General features: G+C 39.2%; 2 protein-coding genes across 2 annotated transcripts; both read left to right on the top strand.

Moving 5' to 3' along the window:
• The first annotated feature begins 2,710 nt into the window (after positions 1 to 2,710).
• Positions 2,711 to 5,344, top strand: LOC308115874 (uncharacterized protein). The gene is made up of 5 exons (XM_080473698.1): positions 2,711 to 2,897; positions 3,369 to 3,479; positions 3,578 to 3,739; positions 3,859 to 3,975; positions 4,257 to 5,344. The coding sequence occupies exons 1-5, from the start codon at positions 2,846 to 2,848 to the stop codon at positions 5,003 to 5,005; spliced, it is 1,191 nt and encodes a 396-aa protein (XP_080329824.1). The 5' UTR covers positions 2,711 to 2,845; the 3' UTR covers positions 5,006 to 5,344.
• A 9,330-nt stretch (positions 5,345 to 14,674) lies between these two features.
• On the top strand, positions 14,675 to 17,580 carry LOC308115938 (uncharacterized protein). The gene is made up of 5 exons (XM_080473820.1): positions 14,675 to 14,762; positions 15,234 to 15,253; positions 15,346 to 15,507; positions 15,627 to 15,743; positions 16,022 to 17,580. The coding sequence occupies exon 5, from the start codon at positions 16,111 to 16,113 to the stop codon at positions 16,657 to 16,659; it is 549 nt and encodes a 182-aa protein (XP_080329946.1). The 5' UTR covers positions 14,675 to 14,762; positions 15,234 to 15,253; positions 15,346 to 15,507; positions 15,627 to 15,743; positions 16,022 to 16,110; the 3' UTR covers positions 16,660 to 17,580.
• The last annotated feature ends 422 nt before the right edge of the window (positions 17,581 to 18,002 follow it).

Here is an 18,002-nt window from a genome sequence, read left to right as displayed (position 1 = left end):
CTCCGTGTACCCCTCCTTGTAACTACAAACACTACACTGCTATGCCAACATAGCAATGGTACAATGCAGGGCTCTACATCAGAATGAACTTTTTGAATCACCTGACATTGTGGCTGATAGATTTTAAAAGTAACAAGGCACTTGTAATTTCCACCAGCCACTCTTCACTCTTTCTCCTCTCTTTCTTTCGCTTTTTGACTTTCCTCTTATGAGTATTTCGGAAAGCGTCTTTGCTGCAGTCTCTTCCTCCCATGCAGTGGCCCCTGCTTTCTCCTGTTGGGCCTTGGTGGTCTCCATAAGGGTGTTTAACCTTATGACCTCCTCGTTCTTCTGCTTCACTTATGTGAAGGTTGGAAAACCGCTCTATGAGGTCGTTGATGGTGACGCAAGATGTTTCAACGTCGTCCTGGCGAGACCGGATGCTGCTTCTCAGGTGCTGCAGCTCCTCCTGGGTCTCTGTCAGCTCTGCCTTGGTGGTCTCCATCAGGGTGTTGAACTTTTTCACCTCCTCGCTTGTGGCTCAATTCAACTCTGAGGTTTTCACAATCAATGTGATTAAAGTGTAGAGCTTCTGCCAGGTTGAAAAACTGCTCCTTAAGGTTCTTGAAGTTGATGCGAGCTTCTTCAGCTTCATCCTGGTGGGACGGCAGACTTTTTCTCAGGTGCTGGACCTCCTCCTGCATCCCTCTCAGGAGTTGGTCCTTCTCCTGGAGCTCGGAGTCCTTCTGCTGCAGTTCACACTCTGAAGCTGTGACCCGGCTCCTCCAGACCTCTTTTTCCTCCTGCAGTTTCTTGTTCTCATCCTCCAAGCTGCTGAAGCGATGCTGCAACTTGCTGTCGTCTGCAACCATTTCCACACTGAAGTTGCGGTAGAAGAACAAGGCAACAATTGCTTAGGGCTATGGCTATACATTGCATTTGACAATTATTATTGTATAATTGTGCTACTACAGTATTAATGTTATTGCTATTCTTAGAATTATTATATTCTCAAATTATTATTTTATTTTATATTTACTGGTATTCTCATTGTACGATTATTATTGGTATATTATTATATTATATTACCTTCTTAGAATTATCTAATGCTGTTTATCATTATTATAGTTTTTATTATTGGATTATAGTTACTGGATTCTTATATTATGATTGATATTATGATTAGAACCATTACTACGGCTGAGTATAGCCAGTAAACTATTTGCCAACGATAACAGTATTATCACAATACAGCGATTCTGCTCGGTATGTCACTGGAAATTTCATCCACGATACATTACGATATCTGTCTCGCTCAAGAAATTCAGAAATTATTGACTGCACTCATTTCACATGATTTACAAAACATTGTCAATCAATTTCACATGAATGACAGCCCAGTAAAACAAAGTGTGTACCGCACATTAACACACACAAACAAAGTGTATACTGCACATCAATGCATACAAAGTGTATACTGCACATTAACACACACTAAACAAAGTAGCTACATGTATGACGTTTTAAAAAAATCAAAACAGTTTAGAAATCGTTTTAAAATTCAACTGATAATTCTACTTAAAGATTGAGGAGTATATCTTCCCATCATCGATGTTCATTCCCCCTGCCACCACCACCGGTCCAAGATGGCGGTGCTGTTGCTGTGTCCCTCCTCAGTTATGAGGCGTCTAATCTTTATTATGTCTATGGCCACACTGACATGATCGCCTTTCACTAACTACTTTAGGAAGCCCTCTAACACCTTTCCTTAACCCCGTGACGTCATCCACGGGGTTAAGGTAAAGTCGATAGATAAGGCGTTAGGAGGGACAATCCGGACTCCGACAAACCCGGAAATATAAATACGATGAGTGGACACGCCCACATTACACCAAAAACCAACATAGCCAGTGGATTTCCTAATCAAACAAAATACTTTTGTTACCGAAACAAAGAAATGACATTTACAATATTGTACAAGAAATAAGAAATGTGTTAAAGGAAAAATAAATTAAATACTTCAAACTTATACTTAATGCAACAGTGCCATCTATTGGCATGAACAAAATTTGCTCAACATGACGTCTTTCAAGCAGGAATGGTGTGATCAGGTATCGACTAGTCACGCTGAACAGAAAGACCCGCCCACAGCCCTTGCTGATTTGCATTGCATTGCTTTTGTCTTTTCCAGACGGCTTGACTCATCGAGTAAATGCAATGACAAAAAGCAAATGGAAAAGACAAAGACAAAACAGGAGAAGCATTGACAAAATGGAATAAGCAAAGACAAGATAGAAAAAGAACATGACTGCCTTTGTATATGTTTTGTATTGTTGATTGTCTTTATATTTCCACATTTATTTCCTTTTAATTTTGGCACTCCTGTGATTCCATAGCTGGCGACAGATCAATGTGATGCTATTTCAAGATTCAGGGAGCGTTTAAATATTCATCGACATAATGGAAACTCTTCATTTCCATAACTTGAGAACAGTGTGCATGGTTTCACAGCTGACACACAACAATTCAATTGTCCAAAAAAAAATATAAAGGGAGTTTGACAGTTCATTGTCCAAAGTGCACACAAAGCCAACCAACTAATTTCAACAGAGAGGCATGCCGTCAGTGTTTCCAGCTGAGAAACATTTCAAATAAATAAAAAGGGTGTGGTGATTGTTCACAAGAATCAAATCAGGAGTGTCTTAAAGATCATCCTGTAAGAATGGACAACACACCCAGTAATTAAGGTTGTTACGCACACATTTTTCATCAAGTACTTGAACACCTGAACAATATAAAAAGGCAAGTGATGCTCAGCAGAGACAGATCCAGCCTTCAGGAAGACTCCTGAAAACTCCTGATCATCATGATGAAGCTGATCCTCTCTTTCGCTCTCCTGTGGGCATTCTCCAGCGCAGGTAACCAAACTTATTTTACAATACAACTTATGCAGGTACAACACAAGTTCATTTATTATTAACACGGAAATACAATTTAGAAATTGTAAAAGAAAGTTTAATGATAATAATAATATTATAACATGTATCCATTAGTAAATCTGCTGAAGCTGTTAAGTTTTACTTTGATTTCTGGAATTAATGACGGATCAAAATAATAGATGAAACATAATTAGTTATTAATTCCTCTGAGAGATATTGAAATGTGACAGCACAGGGAAAAACCTCTGGAGATAGGAATTCAAGAACAAAAAACTAAACTAAAACTGTGAAAGTAGTTATGTACATATGTATAAACCAGGATTAAAGCTCAATGTTAAATCTAAATGATATTCTGACAAAGGCTTCAGACATTCAGGATCTTCAGACATTTCACCGTTCACACATTTCTTTTCATAAAATATTATTTTTCTTTGTTTGTTCCCATTACAGATGGAGAAATCCAGTGTCACGTATGTACAGATGTCAATGATCTGAGCTGTGCTTTCGGAGAGACAGTTGAATGTGCGCCTGGAGAAATGTGTTTGAATGCCTTCATCACAGGTATTCTTTTCTTCATATCATCTTTTCCTTTTCACTGAACTATTGAAAAATTCAACATGTGTTCCATGAAATTCATAATACTCTTTTTTTGACAACAGAAACCGATGGAACAGAGAGAATCTACAGGGACTGTGCAGGTCCCGCTGTTTGTCCAACCACAGGCACACAGACTATTGCAGCCAACCTGGGTGGGATACACACAGTTGCAAATGCTGAGTGCTGTGATGATGAGAATGAATGCAACTTGAGGACCCTAAGCTGTAAGTATATTTGGATCAGAAGAATTGTGATGAAAAGAACAAACAACAAATATTTCAAAATACTTTTAAAGTTAAAAGGCTTAAATATTCACTCTGTGGTTTCATCTCTTTTGTTTCAGTCCCTGCTATTCCTGCAGTAAATGGAATAGAATGCAGTGGTTGTGATCCCAGCACTGATCAGTGTGACGCTGTAGTGAGTTGTAGAGGAGAGGAGGACACCTGCTTTCAGTCAGATAGTGAGTATTTTTATTGTACATTTAAAAAAAAATCTCTGAATCATTTTTACTTCTGTTTAAACTTGTTTCATGAGTGTAAGGACTTAAAATCACTGCATGCCTTTGAACAGGAAAAAGATTGATATATATATTTCAAAGTTATCATGAATACACTTTTTCTTTCTCTATACATACAGAAGACTCTGAATCTGTTTTCTTCGTACTTTAATCATCGACATATATTTGTCTGGCATGACTAATGAAGAAATTGTTTGACTCAAATTCAATCTTTTCATCCACAGTCTTGATAGATCGCCAACAGATCCGTGTCAATGGATGTGGAACTTCAAATGTGTGTGACATCGCTATTGACATCAGAAATCTGCCTTTCATGGAAGAAGTGGGAACAGTTATTTTTACACCAACCTGTTTCCTTTTTACCACAACAACTACACCTGCCCCAACCACAACTACAACCACTCCTGAGCCAACTACAACCACAACTACAACCACTCCTGAGCCAACTACAACCACAACCACAACCACTCCTGAGCCAACTACAACTACAACTACAACCACTCCTGAGCCAACAACTACTGTTACTGAGGCAACAACAGTTTACACTCCGTCACCTGAACTGTTAGCACAAATAAAAGCTCTGCTACAGGAACTACAGCAACTGTCAGCCAAGATAAACCTTGAGCTGCTCCAGCAACAACAAGTGGTGCTTTTCAACCTGCATCTAAAGCTGCTTGGTGACCAAAACAAGCTGCTGGAACAACAAGAAGAACTGCCAAGTGACCACCACCAGCAACTTCCACTTCACTACCAGCAATGCCTGCTTGTAAACAACCACAAGGTGCTCCTGCATCAGCTCCACCTTTCTCTCTGTGGGCAACAGAACCTTTTGGGGCTCTTCCAGAAAGAACAACAGGTCCTCCACCAACTCCAAGAACTACTCCAGAGCCACCACTATAACCTGCTGCCCCACTACGCCAGTCACCTGCAGAACTACTGTGAGCATAAGGGCTCTACCACAGCTGAAGATTAGATATATTCTGCCCTCCTTTAAATCATTTAGAGATCATCAACATGCATAATCACTGTGGTTAACTTTTGGATTTCAATTTTGATTTTTCTTCTAGAACTTTTTCTTTAAGACAGTTCAGTGGTTTTAATCAATCATGTGTTTCTTAATGGTTGTTTGCAAGTATCAGATGGGATTTTTCTCTTTTGACAAATATCAAAACAAGTGATTTCATTACACCTCAAAATGAATCATCTTTGAATGATTTAAGTAAATCAGGTTCTTTCTATGCTTATGTTGTAAGTCTATTCAATACTGCTCCAAGTTTAAATTGTCAGTTCAATAAAGAACATCTGCAAGTAATTATGATTTTGACTTTTTTGTTTCACACCTTCATGACAAAAGACTTTTCTATTTGAGGGGATGCCGTTGACAGACAGACAGACAGACAGACAGACAGACAGACAGACAGACAGACAGACAGACAGACAGATATGAAGAGAGAGACCTTTAATTGTCTTTAAAAATGCACACATGAACACAATTCCATTTCCATTGGCTCAGATAGCAACACTCAAAGCACAAGCACTTACAGTATTGAGAAATGTGTGCAGTCAGTTGGTGGCTGTGTGCAGTGAATGGAATTTAATGTCTTATCAATTGAGAAAAACTGTAAAAAAATTAAAAAAATTTATAAAAAGTGTCTAAGAACAAAACAGCAGTCAAGTAATAAAATATTGAGGTCTCAAGATGCATAAAACACTGATGTTGCATTGAAATTATTGCGCTGGTTTATTGCATCATTCTCAAACCTGGCAACAGACTATAAGGGAAGGCAAGAGAAATAGATTTATAAAGCACCATTGAAACACAAGGTAATTCAGTGTTCTACAAAGAAATAAAAGAAATATATAAACATTTTACATAGAAATATACGAAATATAATAATATACATTCATCAAAGCTTAAACCCTTCTATGGGGTCCATTTGAAGACATTCAGTTTTTATCATTCACAAATAAATGATTAAAATTCCAAAATAAAATAGCTGAATTTATTTTATTTGCTTCATATTTCATGACTTTTAACTGATTAAGCATAAAATTATCATGATGACATTTCTTCCAATTCACTGAACACATATTACACGTATTGGTGTTCCACTGGGGTCAATTTGACCCCAAACTGTTTTTGCTGTGTAAAGCTTGTTGGTCTGTCTGTGTGACCGAACATTCCCACACCTGCAGGTGCAGAGCTGATACTTTTGATACAGGGTGAGGTATTCCCGCAACAACATTGGTAGTTCATGCAAAATAAGGGCGGTGCAAACACATCAAAGCTTGCCTGACAGCTCTCTATTCAAATCCTTCCTCATTGTGATCTGTGTGTGCTGCAATCTGCACTGCTTTCTCTCTCTCACCTGAAAATGTCCATTGGGAAAAGGTTTACTGTCCACAAGGATTTGGAACAGCTCTTTGGCTGTGAAAGTGACATAGAGGAGAAAATGTCTGACACAGAAGATTGTGTTGAGGAGGATCCTTCACATCTGATGAGAATAGGCGTGTTGACCCTCCCGTTGTCTCTCAACCACCAGCAAACACCATTCCTTCCAAGAATGTAGAGATAATATGCTCCCTTTCCCCATTTCAACAGCAGGGTAGAATATAGCCATGGTCCCACGCCAGAGCGGGGCGAGGCGGGAGGGTACAGTACGGCAAAGCGCACAAAAGCCCGACTCTGTTTGCGCGGTCCCACCGCACACGTACGGTAACATTTAGGCGCCCCCTCACAGCAGCCACAGGTCTGTGATGCAGCGTTTAAACTTTTCAACTGCAGTTTATTTCTGGCCTCCAGTGCTTTCACAAATACATTTCTCTGAACTTTTTCAGTAATAAAAGAAAGTTTTTGTCCGAGCGCGATGTTGGTCTGGTATTAACTACAGGAGATGACAGCTGTTCGTGATGCGTTCAGGTGCATCATGTAAAAGCCTTGACATTTTAACGATCTGCGGCGCTCGTACAGTAGCGATGTTACAAGCTAAATATGATTAAAAAATGACTGATAGTCATGAGCAAACTGGAACACGCATGCGCAGTGCAGAAGTTTCGGCAGTGCGGCACCCACATAGTTCGGCCAGGGTGGTTGGCACAGCCGAAACAAATGTCTTTGGCCAGAGGCAGCTCATTTTGTTCTGCAGGACCCCGCACTGCCGAACTTTCGTCTTGTTCTTATGGAGTATGAAGAGGACTTGAGCCTCCTTTTGCTGTGACACAGCTTAATGTGTCTCATTGCAAACAGCAGTGTCCAGCTCCCACTGAATCTCTCTTCTCCCTCTGATACTGGGATGGGGTGCGGTCTTGCTCTCCTTCACTGTAATAATCTCAAAGTCACTGCTGTCACTGTCCCCCAATACTTCTCTTTTGAATGTTTAGCTGTAAAACTCACAGACCGTCTTTGTAAACCTGAGAACTAGCAATAATACCCTCACTTAACCCAAACTCTCCTGGTTATTGTTACTGCCTACTTCAACATCCTTCTCTTAGCAGAGTCGGGCCGTAACAATGTTCATCAGTATTCATGTCATGTGGATCGGTGTCATACCCACCAGCTTGTAGCCTTTAAAGCATATCATTGCAGCATGCTTGTTGACTGGCACTATGCTGAACGTCCCACCCATCCATTTTCTCCCGCTTATCCATTTCCGGGTCAGCAGTCTGCAGTCCGAGCACTGTCACCCAGATCACATTGCACCCATTAAGAACCTTCCCTGCGAGTAGTGAGCCCATGGGAAGGTGGCGCCCGGCGTGGGACACAAACCCACGACCTTGAGATTGTGAGTCTCATGCTCTACCAACTGAGCTAGCCAGGGTCTATGCTGAATGTCTTTAGACAATAAAACACAATGTAATGTGACAGGGAGTGGTTTAAAAAGCAGAAAGTTTCCCTACCTAGTCCTTAAGGACAAAACCATAAACACTGTCAGATCCAGTCACTTTGAGAATGTTGATGCTTTTTAGAGTGTGAGAATGTCAGTCAATAGGATAAGGAGTCTGACTGCTGGTGGGAGGTGCTGATCTGATGGTAGGCACCATTTATGATTTCTGCTCCTCACATGCCAGAAGAAGTGGTTAAACTTCTCTGCCAAGTGAGGGATTGCCATTGCTGGGGGTTATTCCCCTGGCCGATTACATGGTGTATGTTCTGCCGAGCACAGCAAGGCTCTAAGTTGGAACATGGCTCTCAGTTTTCTGTTTATGGGCAGCATTGGCATGTCTGATGACCTGTTTGAGGATTGACCTGGCTGTACTGTACTGTACAGTGTCACCAGATTAAAAGGTCTTCACCAGTTCCTGGACATCCTTGGTCATCTATGGTCTGTTTTTAGAGAAGTTATAGACTTTTCTTATCGTGAACATATTGCACCACAAAAAGTTTCAAGTGTAACACAACGATGGTGAGAGGTGGGGGTCACTTCATTACATGTGCTTGTTTATGCCCTCTGTTGGCACATTGCTTCTATCTGCACCCCTAAACTGAACTGTGCACCTATAGACTTTGAACGCTGAAGAAGTTTCTATTATCCTCTTATTAGTTTTTAATTGAACATTAAATGCTTATTTGTTATCTGCATGTCATCTGGCGCTAGGTCCCAAAGTCTTAATATGTCACAGTCACACATACTTAAATTGGTGATGGAACAAGCGTGATTGTCAATATTGATATCAGAATCAACAACATTTTCACAGCAAAGAATATTTTATTCTTCAATGGAAAACATGTATGATGTGCAGATATCCAAGTATGTGTCACCATTTTGGAAATGAAAAATTAGATGGCTCATAGGTCCCGAGAATTAATACCATCTGTGTAGATTTTGTATATATAATTCCAATGCATCTGCAAAAGGAAATTCACTTGTTACTGGACATAATGCAAAGCAGGAAATCGGTTGCTTGTTGTGTACTCGAGCTGATAACTCGCTATATTTTGTCTGAAAAAGATGGCTTTGGACTCAATTAGACATTGACAAGTAGTGATGGCCATTATACACATTTTTTAGGCGGTTTTGAACAACACATCCGCTAATTTTTGACGGCTGGACGGCTCACTCCCTAAAACCATGATCACAACTGATCTTTCATGTTTCTTGTATTTCCTCATATGCTAGTTAAAAGTATATATACTTTTGAAATTTGAAATTTCTTTCCAGATTTCAGAGGAAGCCAATGAAAAGAAGTTAATATTGGAGTCATGTGATTTCTCCTGCTGGTTTCCGACAGTACTCTCACAACAATATTTTGAATCAATCAAAGACTTCATAAGCAGGTGCTGCTATCACGGTGACACAAACAACAGCAGCACAACAATCCTGCTCCACGGCAGTGAGGGACAAAAGGAGGGAGTGCAAATTGTGAGTGATTCATATTTTGCTTCAATAGTCTTTTGGAATGTGAAGCTCGTTTAACTTGCAGCACTTAGAAATGAAAGCATGAAACCCAAGTCATTCTTGTTATTGCACATAGACACACACGCAGTATTTCGTCTCTACTCTGTTGTGACTGTTTTTGTTTTTGTTGTTGCTGTTCTTGTTCAACTTCTTAAACGTGTAAACTTGTATTTTTGCTTCACCTCCAAGGGCAAAATCAGGTAATAAACTAGTAAAAGGTACAACTTTGAAGGGTAATAGCATTAATGAGAAAGAATATCAACTTTATGTGAACTAGATGTGATATTCTTTACAACGCAAACAATAGTGCAAACAAACTATTATTAATAGCAAGCTTGTCGAATTTCAATGCAACTTGGTATTCAATTGGATTGACCTTCAAATTTATATGGTAGATCTTGATAAGTCCTTATTAATTGTGAATTTGTGGCATACTGATTATACCAATGCAACAGGAAACATATATGGACATATATATAAGCAGAATTGACAAGTGATGAAGGACTCTTGTATCAATGATCTTATCGTTACTCAGCTGGGTTCCAAACACTGCATCTTGTATCTACGATGAGGGAGTAGCCAGGGACCACTGAGGTGAGGATGGTCCCCCTCGCCGATTCACATGCTGTTCAACTCTTCAACAGAAAGAACACTGATCATATCACTGATATGGGGGAGGCACATATCAGCCTCCCCCATGGATACCAAAGCAAAATCAACAAATGTTGACCAGTTTGATAATAGAACGTGTTAGGTTGATGTGATGCACCACTTTTTAAGTTTATGAGCACTGGAATATACAGTATGTTAATGAAAACCTGGCAAAGCAAATGCAGGATGAACAAGAAATGAATGCTCATTGAGGAGTTGCAAGTGTTCAAGAAGATAAAGAAAAGACGAGAACAAGACAGCGTTGTTGTAGTATGGAGTTCAAGAGTAGTGTAAAGTAGTATGCATTGTGCAGGAAGATTTTGCCTGGCCGGAGAACAGACCTCCTCTCTGGCATTATGGAAAATCAAAAGCAGAAAACTTCTGACTCACATTAGTTTTTACAGAAGCCATTTTATTTAATGACCAGGCAAACTTTAAACCGGATTACACACGGCTTACACAAAAAACTAACCCAATCAACTAAATATATGAAACTGATTTGTCTTCACCATGAGGTAAATTATATTGATATAAAACAATTGGTTGAAGAGAGAAAAATCACCCAATTAAAGCTGAAAATAAATGCAAAGAGAACCACCATCCTAATCTAAGTGCCAATATTTCAAAGAAAGCTAATTTAGTTGCAGTAGTTGTGTGGAAGTGAGACGTTCTGGTTGATTGTGCCTGTGGGGATGTTGACAGCTGATTTTCAGGTGATGGTGGTGGTTGTACAACAGCACTTGTACTTGGTGGAGAACCAGTTTTTGTTGTTTGAAGAGCTGCAGCCGGTGCGATTGCCCGCAGAGAGAAAGATGGAGCTGATGGAGCAGCAGCTGGTGGTTGCTTCCCAGCAAGCATTGCTGGTAGTACAATGGCAGTTGGTGGTGGTGGTGGTCAATAGGTAGGTCTTCCTGTTGCAGCACCAGTTGTTGGTGGAAGTCAAGCAGATGTAGATGCAGTTGGAAAACCAACCAATGTTGCTGATGGAGCAACTCTTGTTGTATCTGGGCTGACAGCCATTGTAGTTGACGCAACAAGTTTTTTATTGGGATTAACAGATTATGTGGTGGTGCCGAACTTGTTGTCATCTCAGCAGTAGTTGGGGCAGGTATGGTTTTTGTGGTAAAAGGATAGCAGGTTGGTGTACTAAGAACTGCACTCACTTCTCCCAGGAAAGGCAGAACCACAGTTACAGTATGACCTTAGATACACTCCCCATCTCTTTTGAGTCTGGGACCACAACCTTTGTATCTCTAATTGTATATGACGGCAGGAGACACCAAATGCGTGCCACTGTGTTACTGTTAGGTGGTATACTTTGTGCCCAATAGGGACAATCAGTTCTGAACTTGTCGGCACATACCGTTCAACAATTAATTTACCTTCCTGATAGTGTGTCTTCAATTGCAAGCTTGTGCTATGATGTTGGGTAAGAGAAACATCTCAAATAGTTACCTGCACCCTTGAATTATCAGTATCTGCTTGATTCAGAGTACTTGCCATCAATGCATTAACTCTGAGACATGATTATTTAACTTGTTTGATTCAATGTAGTTATAGTAACACAAATCCTTTCTACCCACTTCCCAGGCTCTTTGTGTCAAATTGGGTACAGCGCGTTGACGTGTGGTGACGTAAAATTACTTAAATTGGCCTATAAGTTGCCGGATGAAAAGTGGAAAATCAAGGCAAAAAAAAAAGTTTATGAAGTTTATCATTACCCCTTGTGATATTTTGTAATTTCAGTCATCCTTTTATAAAAAAGAAGGAATGCATTCCGTTTTTTTGGTTTTTTTTTTGAAAAGCAACACGAGAACTGTGTGTTCAGCCCTGGTCACTACAGTGAGGAAGAGGAAGAGAGTTATCCACCTCTGAGTCTGGCTCGACAGAAAGTCAATTAAACATTGTTGCCCAGTTTTATTTTGGACTCTTGCCACACCTGTTCTTGTCATGATAACTATAATTTTCTATTATTATATGCAATTATACTCATCTAAAGTTATAGTCTTTTGCTTTGTCTCTATGGATTCACTGAGGCACACCCGTTCTGCCAAGCACAGCAAGGCTCTAAGTTGGAACATGGCTCTCAGTTTTCTGTTTATGGGCAGCATTGGCATGCCTGATGACCTGTTTGAGGATTGACCTGGCTGTACTGTACTGTCCAGTGTCACCAGATTAAAAGGTCTTCACCAGTTCCTGGACATCCTTGGTCATCTATGGTCTGTTTTTAGAGAAGTTATAGACTTTTCTTATAGTGATCATATTGCACCACAAAAAGTTTGAAGTGTAACGCAACGATGGTGAGAGGTGGGGGTCACTTCATTACATGTGCTTGTTTATGCCCTCTGTTGGCACATTGCTTCTATCTGCACCCCTAAACTGAACTGTGCACCTATAGACTTTGAACGCTGAAGAAGTTTCTATTATCCTCTTATTAGTTTTTAATTGAACATTAAATGCTTATTTGTTATCTGCATGTCATCTGGCGCTAGGTCCCAAGGTCTTAATATGTCACAGTCACAACTATTTAAATTGGTGATGGAACAAGCGTGATTGTCAATATTGATATCAGAATCAACAACATTTTCACAGCAAAGAATATTTTATTCTTCAATGAAAAACATGAATGATGTGTAGATATCCTAATATATGTCACCATTTTTTAAATGAAAAATTAGATGGCTCATAGGTCCCGAGAATTAATACCATCTGTGTAGATTTTGTATATATAATTCCAATGCATCTGCAAAAGGAAATTTGCTTGTTACTGGACATAATGCAAAGCAGGAAATCGGTTGCTTGTTGAGTACTCGAGCCGATAACTTGCTATATTTTGTCTGAAAAAGATGGCTTTAGACTAGATTAGACATTGACAAGTAGTGATGGCCATTATATGGTCATCTTACGGTCATTATACGCCTGATTCTTATATTATTATTGATATTATTATTAGAACCATTACTACGGCTGAGTATAGCCAGTAAACTATTTGCCAACGATAACAGTATTATCACAATACAGCGATTCTGCTCGGTATGTCACTGGAAATTTCATCCACGATACATTACGATATCTTTCTCGCTCAAGAAATTCAGAAATTATTGACTGCACTCACTTCACATGATTTACAAAACATTGTCAATCAATTTCACATGAATGACAGCCCAGTAAAACAAAGTGTGTACCGCACATTAACACACACTAAACAAAGTGTATACTGCACATCAATGCATACAAACAAAGTGTATACTGCACATTAACACACACTAAACAAAGTAGCTACATGTATGACGTTTTAAAAAAATCTAACAGTTTAGAAATCGTTTTAAAATTCAACTGATAATTCTACTTAAAGATTGAGGAGTATATCTTCCCATCATCGATGTTCATTCACCCCTGCCACCACCACCGGTCCAAGATGGCGGTGCTGTTGATGTGTCCCTCCTCAGTTATGAGGCGTCTAATCTTTATTATGTCTATGGCCACATTGACGTGATCGCCTTTCACTAACTACTTTATGAAGCCCTCTAACACCTTTCCTTAACCCCGTGGATGACGTCACGGGGTTAGAGTCGATAGATAAGGCGTTAGGAGGGACAATCCGGACTCCGACAAACCCGGAAATATAAATACGAGTGGACACGCCCACATTACACCAAAAACCAACATAGCCAGTGAATTTCCTAATCAAACTAAATACTTTTGTTACCGAAACAAAGAAATGACATTTACAATATTGTACAAGAAATAAGAAATGTGTTAAAGGAAAAATAAATTAAATACTTCAAACTTATACTTAATGCAACAGTGCCATCTATTGGCATGAACAAAATTTGCTCAACATGACGTCTTTCAAGCAGGAATGGTGTGATCAGGTATCGACTAGTCACGCTGAACAGAAAGACCCGCGAACAGCCCTTGCTGATTTGCATTGCATTGCTTTTGTCTTTTCCAGACGGCTTGACTCATCGAGTAAATGCAATGACAAAAAGCAAATGGAAAAGACAAAGACAAAACAGGAGAAGCATTGACAAAATGGAATAAGCAAAGACAAGATAGAAAAAGAACATGACTGCCTTTGTATATGTTTTGTATTGTTGATTGTCTTTATATTTCCACATTTATATCCTTTTAATTTTGGCACTCCTGTGATTCCATAGCTGGCGACAGATCAATGTGATGCTATTTCAAGATTCAGGGAGCGTTTAAATATTCATCGACATAATGGAAACTCTTCATTTCCATAACTGGAGAACAGTGTGCATGGTTTCACAGCTGACACACAACAATTCAATTGTCAAAAAAAAAAATATAAAGGGAGGTGGACAGTTCATTGTCCAAAGTGCACACAAAGCCAACCAACTAATTTCAACAGAGAGGCATGCCTTCAGTGTTTCCAGCTGAGAAACATTTCAAATAAATAAAAAGGGTGTGGTGATTGTTCACAAGAATCAAATCAGGAATGTCTTAAAGATCATCCTGTAAGAATGGACAACACACCCAGTTATTAAGGTTGTTACGCACACATTTTTCATCAAGTACTTGAACACCTGAACAATATAAAAAGGCAAGTGATGCTCAGCAGAGACAGATCCAGCCTTCAGGAAGACTCCTGAAAACTCCTGATCATCATGATGAAGCTGATCCTCTCTTTCGCTCTCCTGTGGGCATTCTCCAGTGCAGGTAACCAAACTTATTTTACAATACAACTTATGCAGGTACAACACAAGTTCATTTATTATTAACACAGAAATACAATTTAGAAATTGTAAAAGAAAGTTTAATGATAATAATAATATTATAACATGTATCCATTAGTAAATCTGCTGAAGCTGTTAAGTTTTACTTTGATTTCTGGAATGAATGACGGATCAAAATAATAGATGAAACATAATTAGTTATTAATTCCTATGAGAGATATTGAAATGTGACAGCACAGGGAAAAACCTCTGGAGATAGGAATTCAAGAACAAAAAACTAAACTAAAACTGTTGAAGTAGTTATGTACATATGTATAAACCAGGATTAAAGCTCAATGTTAAATCTAAATGATATTCTGACAAAGGCTTCAGACATTCAGGATCTTCAGACATTTCACCGTTCACACATTTCTTTTCATAAAATTATATTTTTCTTTGTTTGTTCCCATTGCAGATGGAGAAATCCAGTGTCACGTATGTACAGATTTCAATGATCTGAGCTGTGCTTTCGGAGTGACAGTTGAATGTGCGCCTGGAGAAATGTGTTTGAATGCCTTCATCAACAGAAACCGATGGAACAGAGAGAATCTACAGGGACTGTGCAGGTCCCGCTGTTTGTCCAACCACAGGCACACAGACTATTGCAGCCAACCTGGGTGGGATACACACAGTTGCAAATGCTGAGTGCTGTGATGATGAGAATGAATGCAACTTGAGGACCCTAAGCTGTAAGTATATTTGGATCAGAAGAATTGTGATGAAAAGAATTAACAACAAATATTTCAAAATACTTTTAAAGTTAAAAGGCTTAAATATTCACTCTGTGGTTTCATCTCTTTTGTTTCAGTCCCTGCTATTCCTGCAGTAAATGGAATAGAATGCAATGGTTGTGATCCCAGCACTGATCAGTGTGATGCAGTAGTGAGTTGTAGAGGAGAGGAGGACACCTGCTTTCAGTCACAGAGTGAGTATTTTTATTGTACATTTAAAAAAAATCTCTGAATCATTTTTACTTCTGTTTAAACTTGTTTCATGAGTGTAAGGACTTAAAATCACTGCATGCCTTTGAACAAGAGAAAGATTGATATATATATTTCAAAGTCATCATGAATACACTTTTTCTTTCTCTATACATACAGAAGACTCTGAATCTGTTTTCTTCGTACTTTAATCATCGACATATTTGTCTGGCATGACTAATGAAGAAATTGTTTGACTCAAATTCAATCTTTTCATCCACAGTCTTGAAAGATCGCCAACAGATCTCTGTTGCTGGATGTGGAACTTCAAATGTGTGTGACATCGCTAATGACATCAGAAATCTGCCTTTCATGGAAGAAGTGGGAACAGTTATTTTTACACCAACCTATTGGTTTACCACAACAACTACACCTGCCCCAACCACAACCACAACCAAAACTACTCCTGAGCCGACGACGACTGTTACTGAATCAACAACAGTTTACACTCCGTCACCTGAACTGTTAGCACAAATAAAAGCTCTGCTGCAGGAACTACAGCAACTGTCAGCCAAGATAAACCTTGAGCCGCTCCAGCAACATCAACTGGTGCTTTTCAACCTGCATCTACAGCTGCTTGAGTACCACCAACAACTGGTGCTCCAACAGGAAGAACTGCCAATCGACCACCATGACCAACTGTCTATGTTCTACCAGCAATGCCTGCTGGTAAACCACCAGCAGCAGCTGCTCCATCAGATCCACCCTTCTCTCTGTGGGCAACAGCACCTCCTGCAGCTCTTCAAACAACAACAACTGATTTTCCACCAACTACAAGGACTGCTGCATGGCCACCACCATCATCTGCTGCCCCACTACTACAGTTACCTGCTGCACCACCCCGCCACATCTGTACAGTAGACATCCTTATGGCGTTTTACAGAAACTTGCCTTGTGTAATTAGTCTCACTTTTCCATTTTAATCAATTTTCTTTTACTGTTCTGTCTTTAATATATGTGCTGTATATATCTTGACAGGCAGCTAAACTCTTTTCTAACTCCAAGACTCTGAAGACGTTGTCCGCTTGTCCACAGGTTTATTGAAGTTTCAGAAAAGTGTGAAACTAAAACACACAAAAAACATAATCAGCCTTATGCAGTATTTATATGTCCATATACACAATGTAAATATACACATTCACATGAAATAAATCCGTTTTTATCCTTACTGTATTTATTGTATTCTAACCTCAAATTAACAGTTTTTTAACCTTATCAAAGAGCGAAAGTATATATTTGTATTTAAGCCTGTGCACTTCTGAAAGATTGCTACATTACTAGGCTGAACACATTTCCATCAATCACACAATTAAAGCTCACAAAATGAAACATTCATTCTAAAAGAGAATCATCTAAGAATAAACATACGAACTACACAATCAATACATACCCAAGATGCTATCAAAGGCTTGAGACGTATTGCAGATGCCACTGATTCGAACCACGTTACACTACAAGCCATGCTGCTATTTTCTCTGAATACAAGTCAGTGACACCACTAGGGAACACTCCCTTCCTGTTCTTTCTTAAAGGGACCACAGCACAATAAGAGAATCACTTCCTAATAGACTTATTAACAGAAATACACTTTAAACAGATGAACTGTGTAACAGCACATTTACTATCTGATTTCTCTTCTCCCCCCCAAAAAATCGAATCATTACCAATTACGTCAAATGGGTACAAATCAAGTTCAATCGTCTTTTCTTAATGTTTTGATTTAGTCATCTATATGCTGCTGTCATTTCCTCAATCAATCAATAAAGCTACTTTTGCAATTTCATATGATTTCCCCTTTTTCTGTTTCTCACTTTCAAAAAGGCATGATCAAGGCCTTTTCTCGATAAGGACACAATGGAATATAGGTTGCAACAAATTTTAGACCAAGATCTAATGTCGAATTGAAGCTTCTTGATTTGAATTGTGGTTTGCTACCAGCAAATTTCTAATATAGTGAAAGATTGGAAAGCAGAAAACTATTATAATATTTCCGTGAGCCAACATTGCTCAACATATCCCGCCTGTCTTTTTACCTACACCTTCAAGATTAGTGATGTAGTTGTTGATGAAGGGAGTAGGCCAACTCATTCGCTAAGAGCATGTCGCTGTGCATTACTGTTACTGAGGTCACTGCAAGAGTTTTTGAGTTTTCTGAAAGTGCCTTCAAAGGGTTTCTGTGTTATGCTGGTGCTGATAACATTAAG

Source organism: Lipophrys pholis (assembly GCF_963383615.2).
Source record: "Lipophrys pholis genome assembly, chromosome: 10".
NCBI lineage: Eukaryota > Metazoa > Chordata > Actinopteri > Blenniiformes > Blenniidae > Lipophrys > Lipophrys pholis.
Note: the sequence above shows the minus strand (reverse complement) of the source record. Positions and strands in the feature narration are given on the sequence as shown.

Coding starts and splice junctions, on each gene's coding strand:
- LOC308115874 (XM_080473698.1), top strand. CDS start 2,846: ATGATGAAGCTGATCCTCTCTTTCGCTCTCCTGTGGGCATTCTCCAGC. Junction 3,480..3,577: donor TTTGAATGCCTTCATCACAG/GTATTCTTTTCT, acceptor TTTTGACAACAG/AAACCGATGGAACAGAGAGA. Junction 3,740..3,858: donor CAACTTGAGGACCCTAAGCT/GTAAGTATATTT, acceptor CTTTTGTTTCAG/TCCCTGCTATTCCTGCAGTA.
- LOC308115938 (XM_080473820.1), top strand. CDS start 16,111: ATGGAAGAAGTGGGAACAGTTATTTTTACACCAACCTATTGGTTTACC.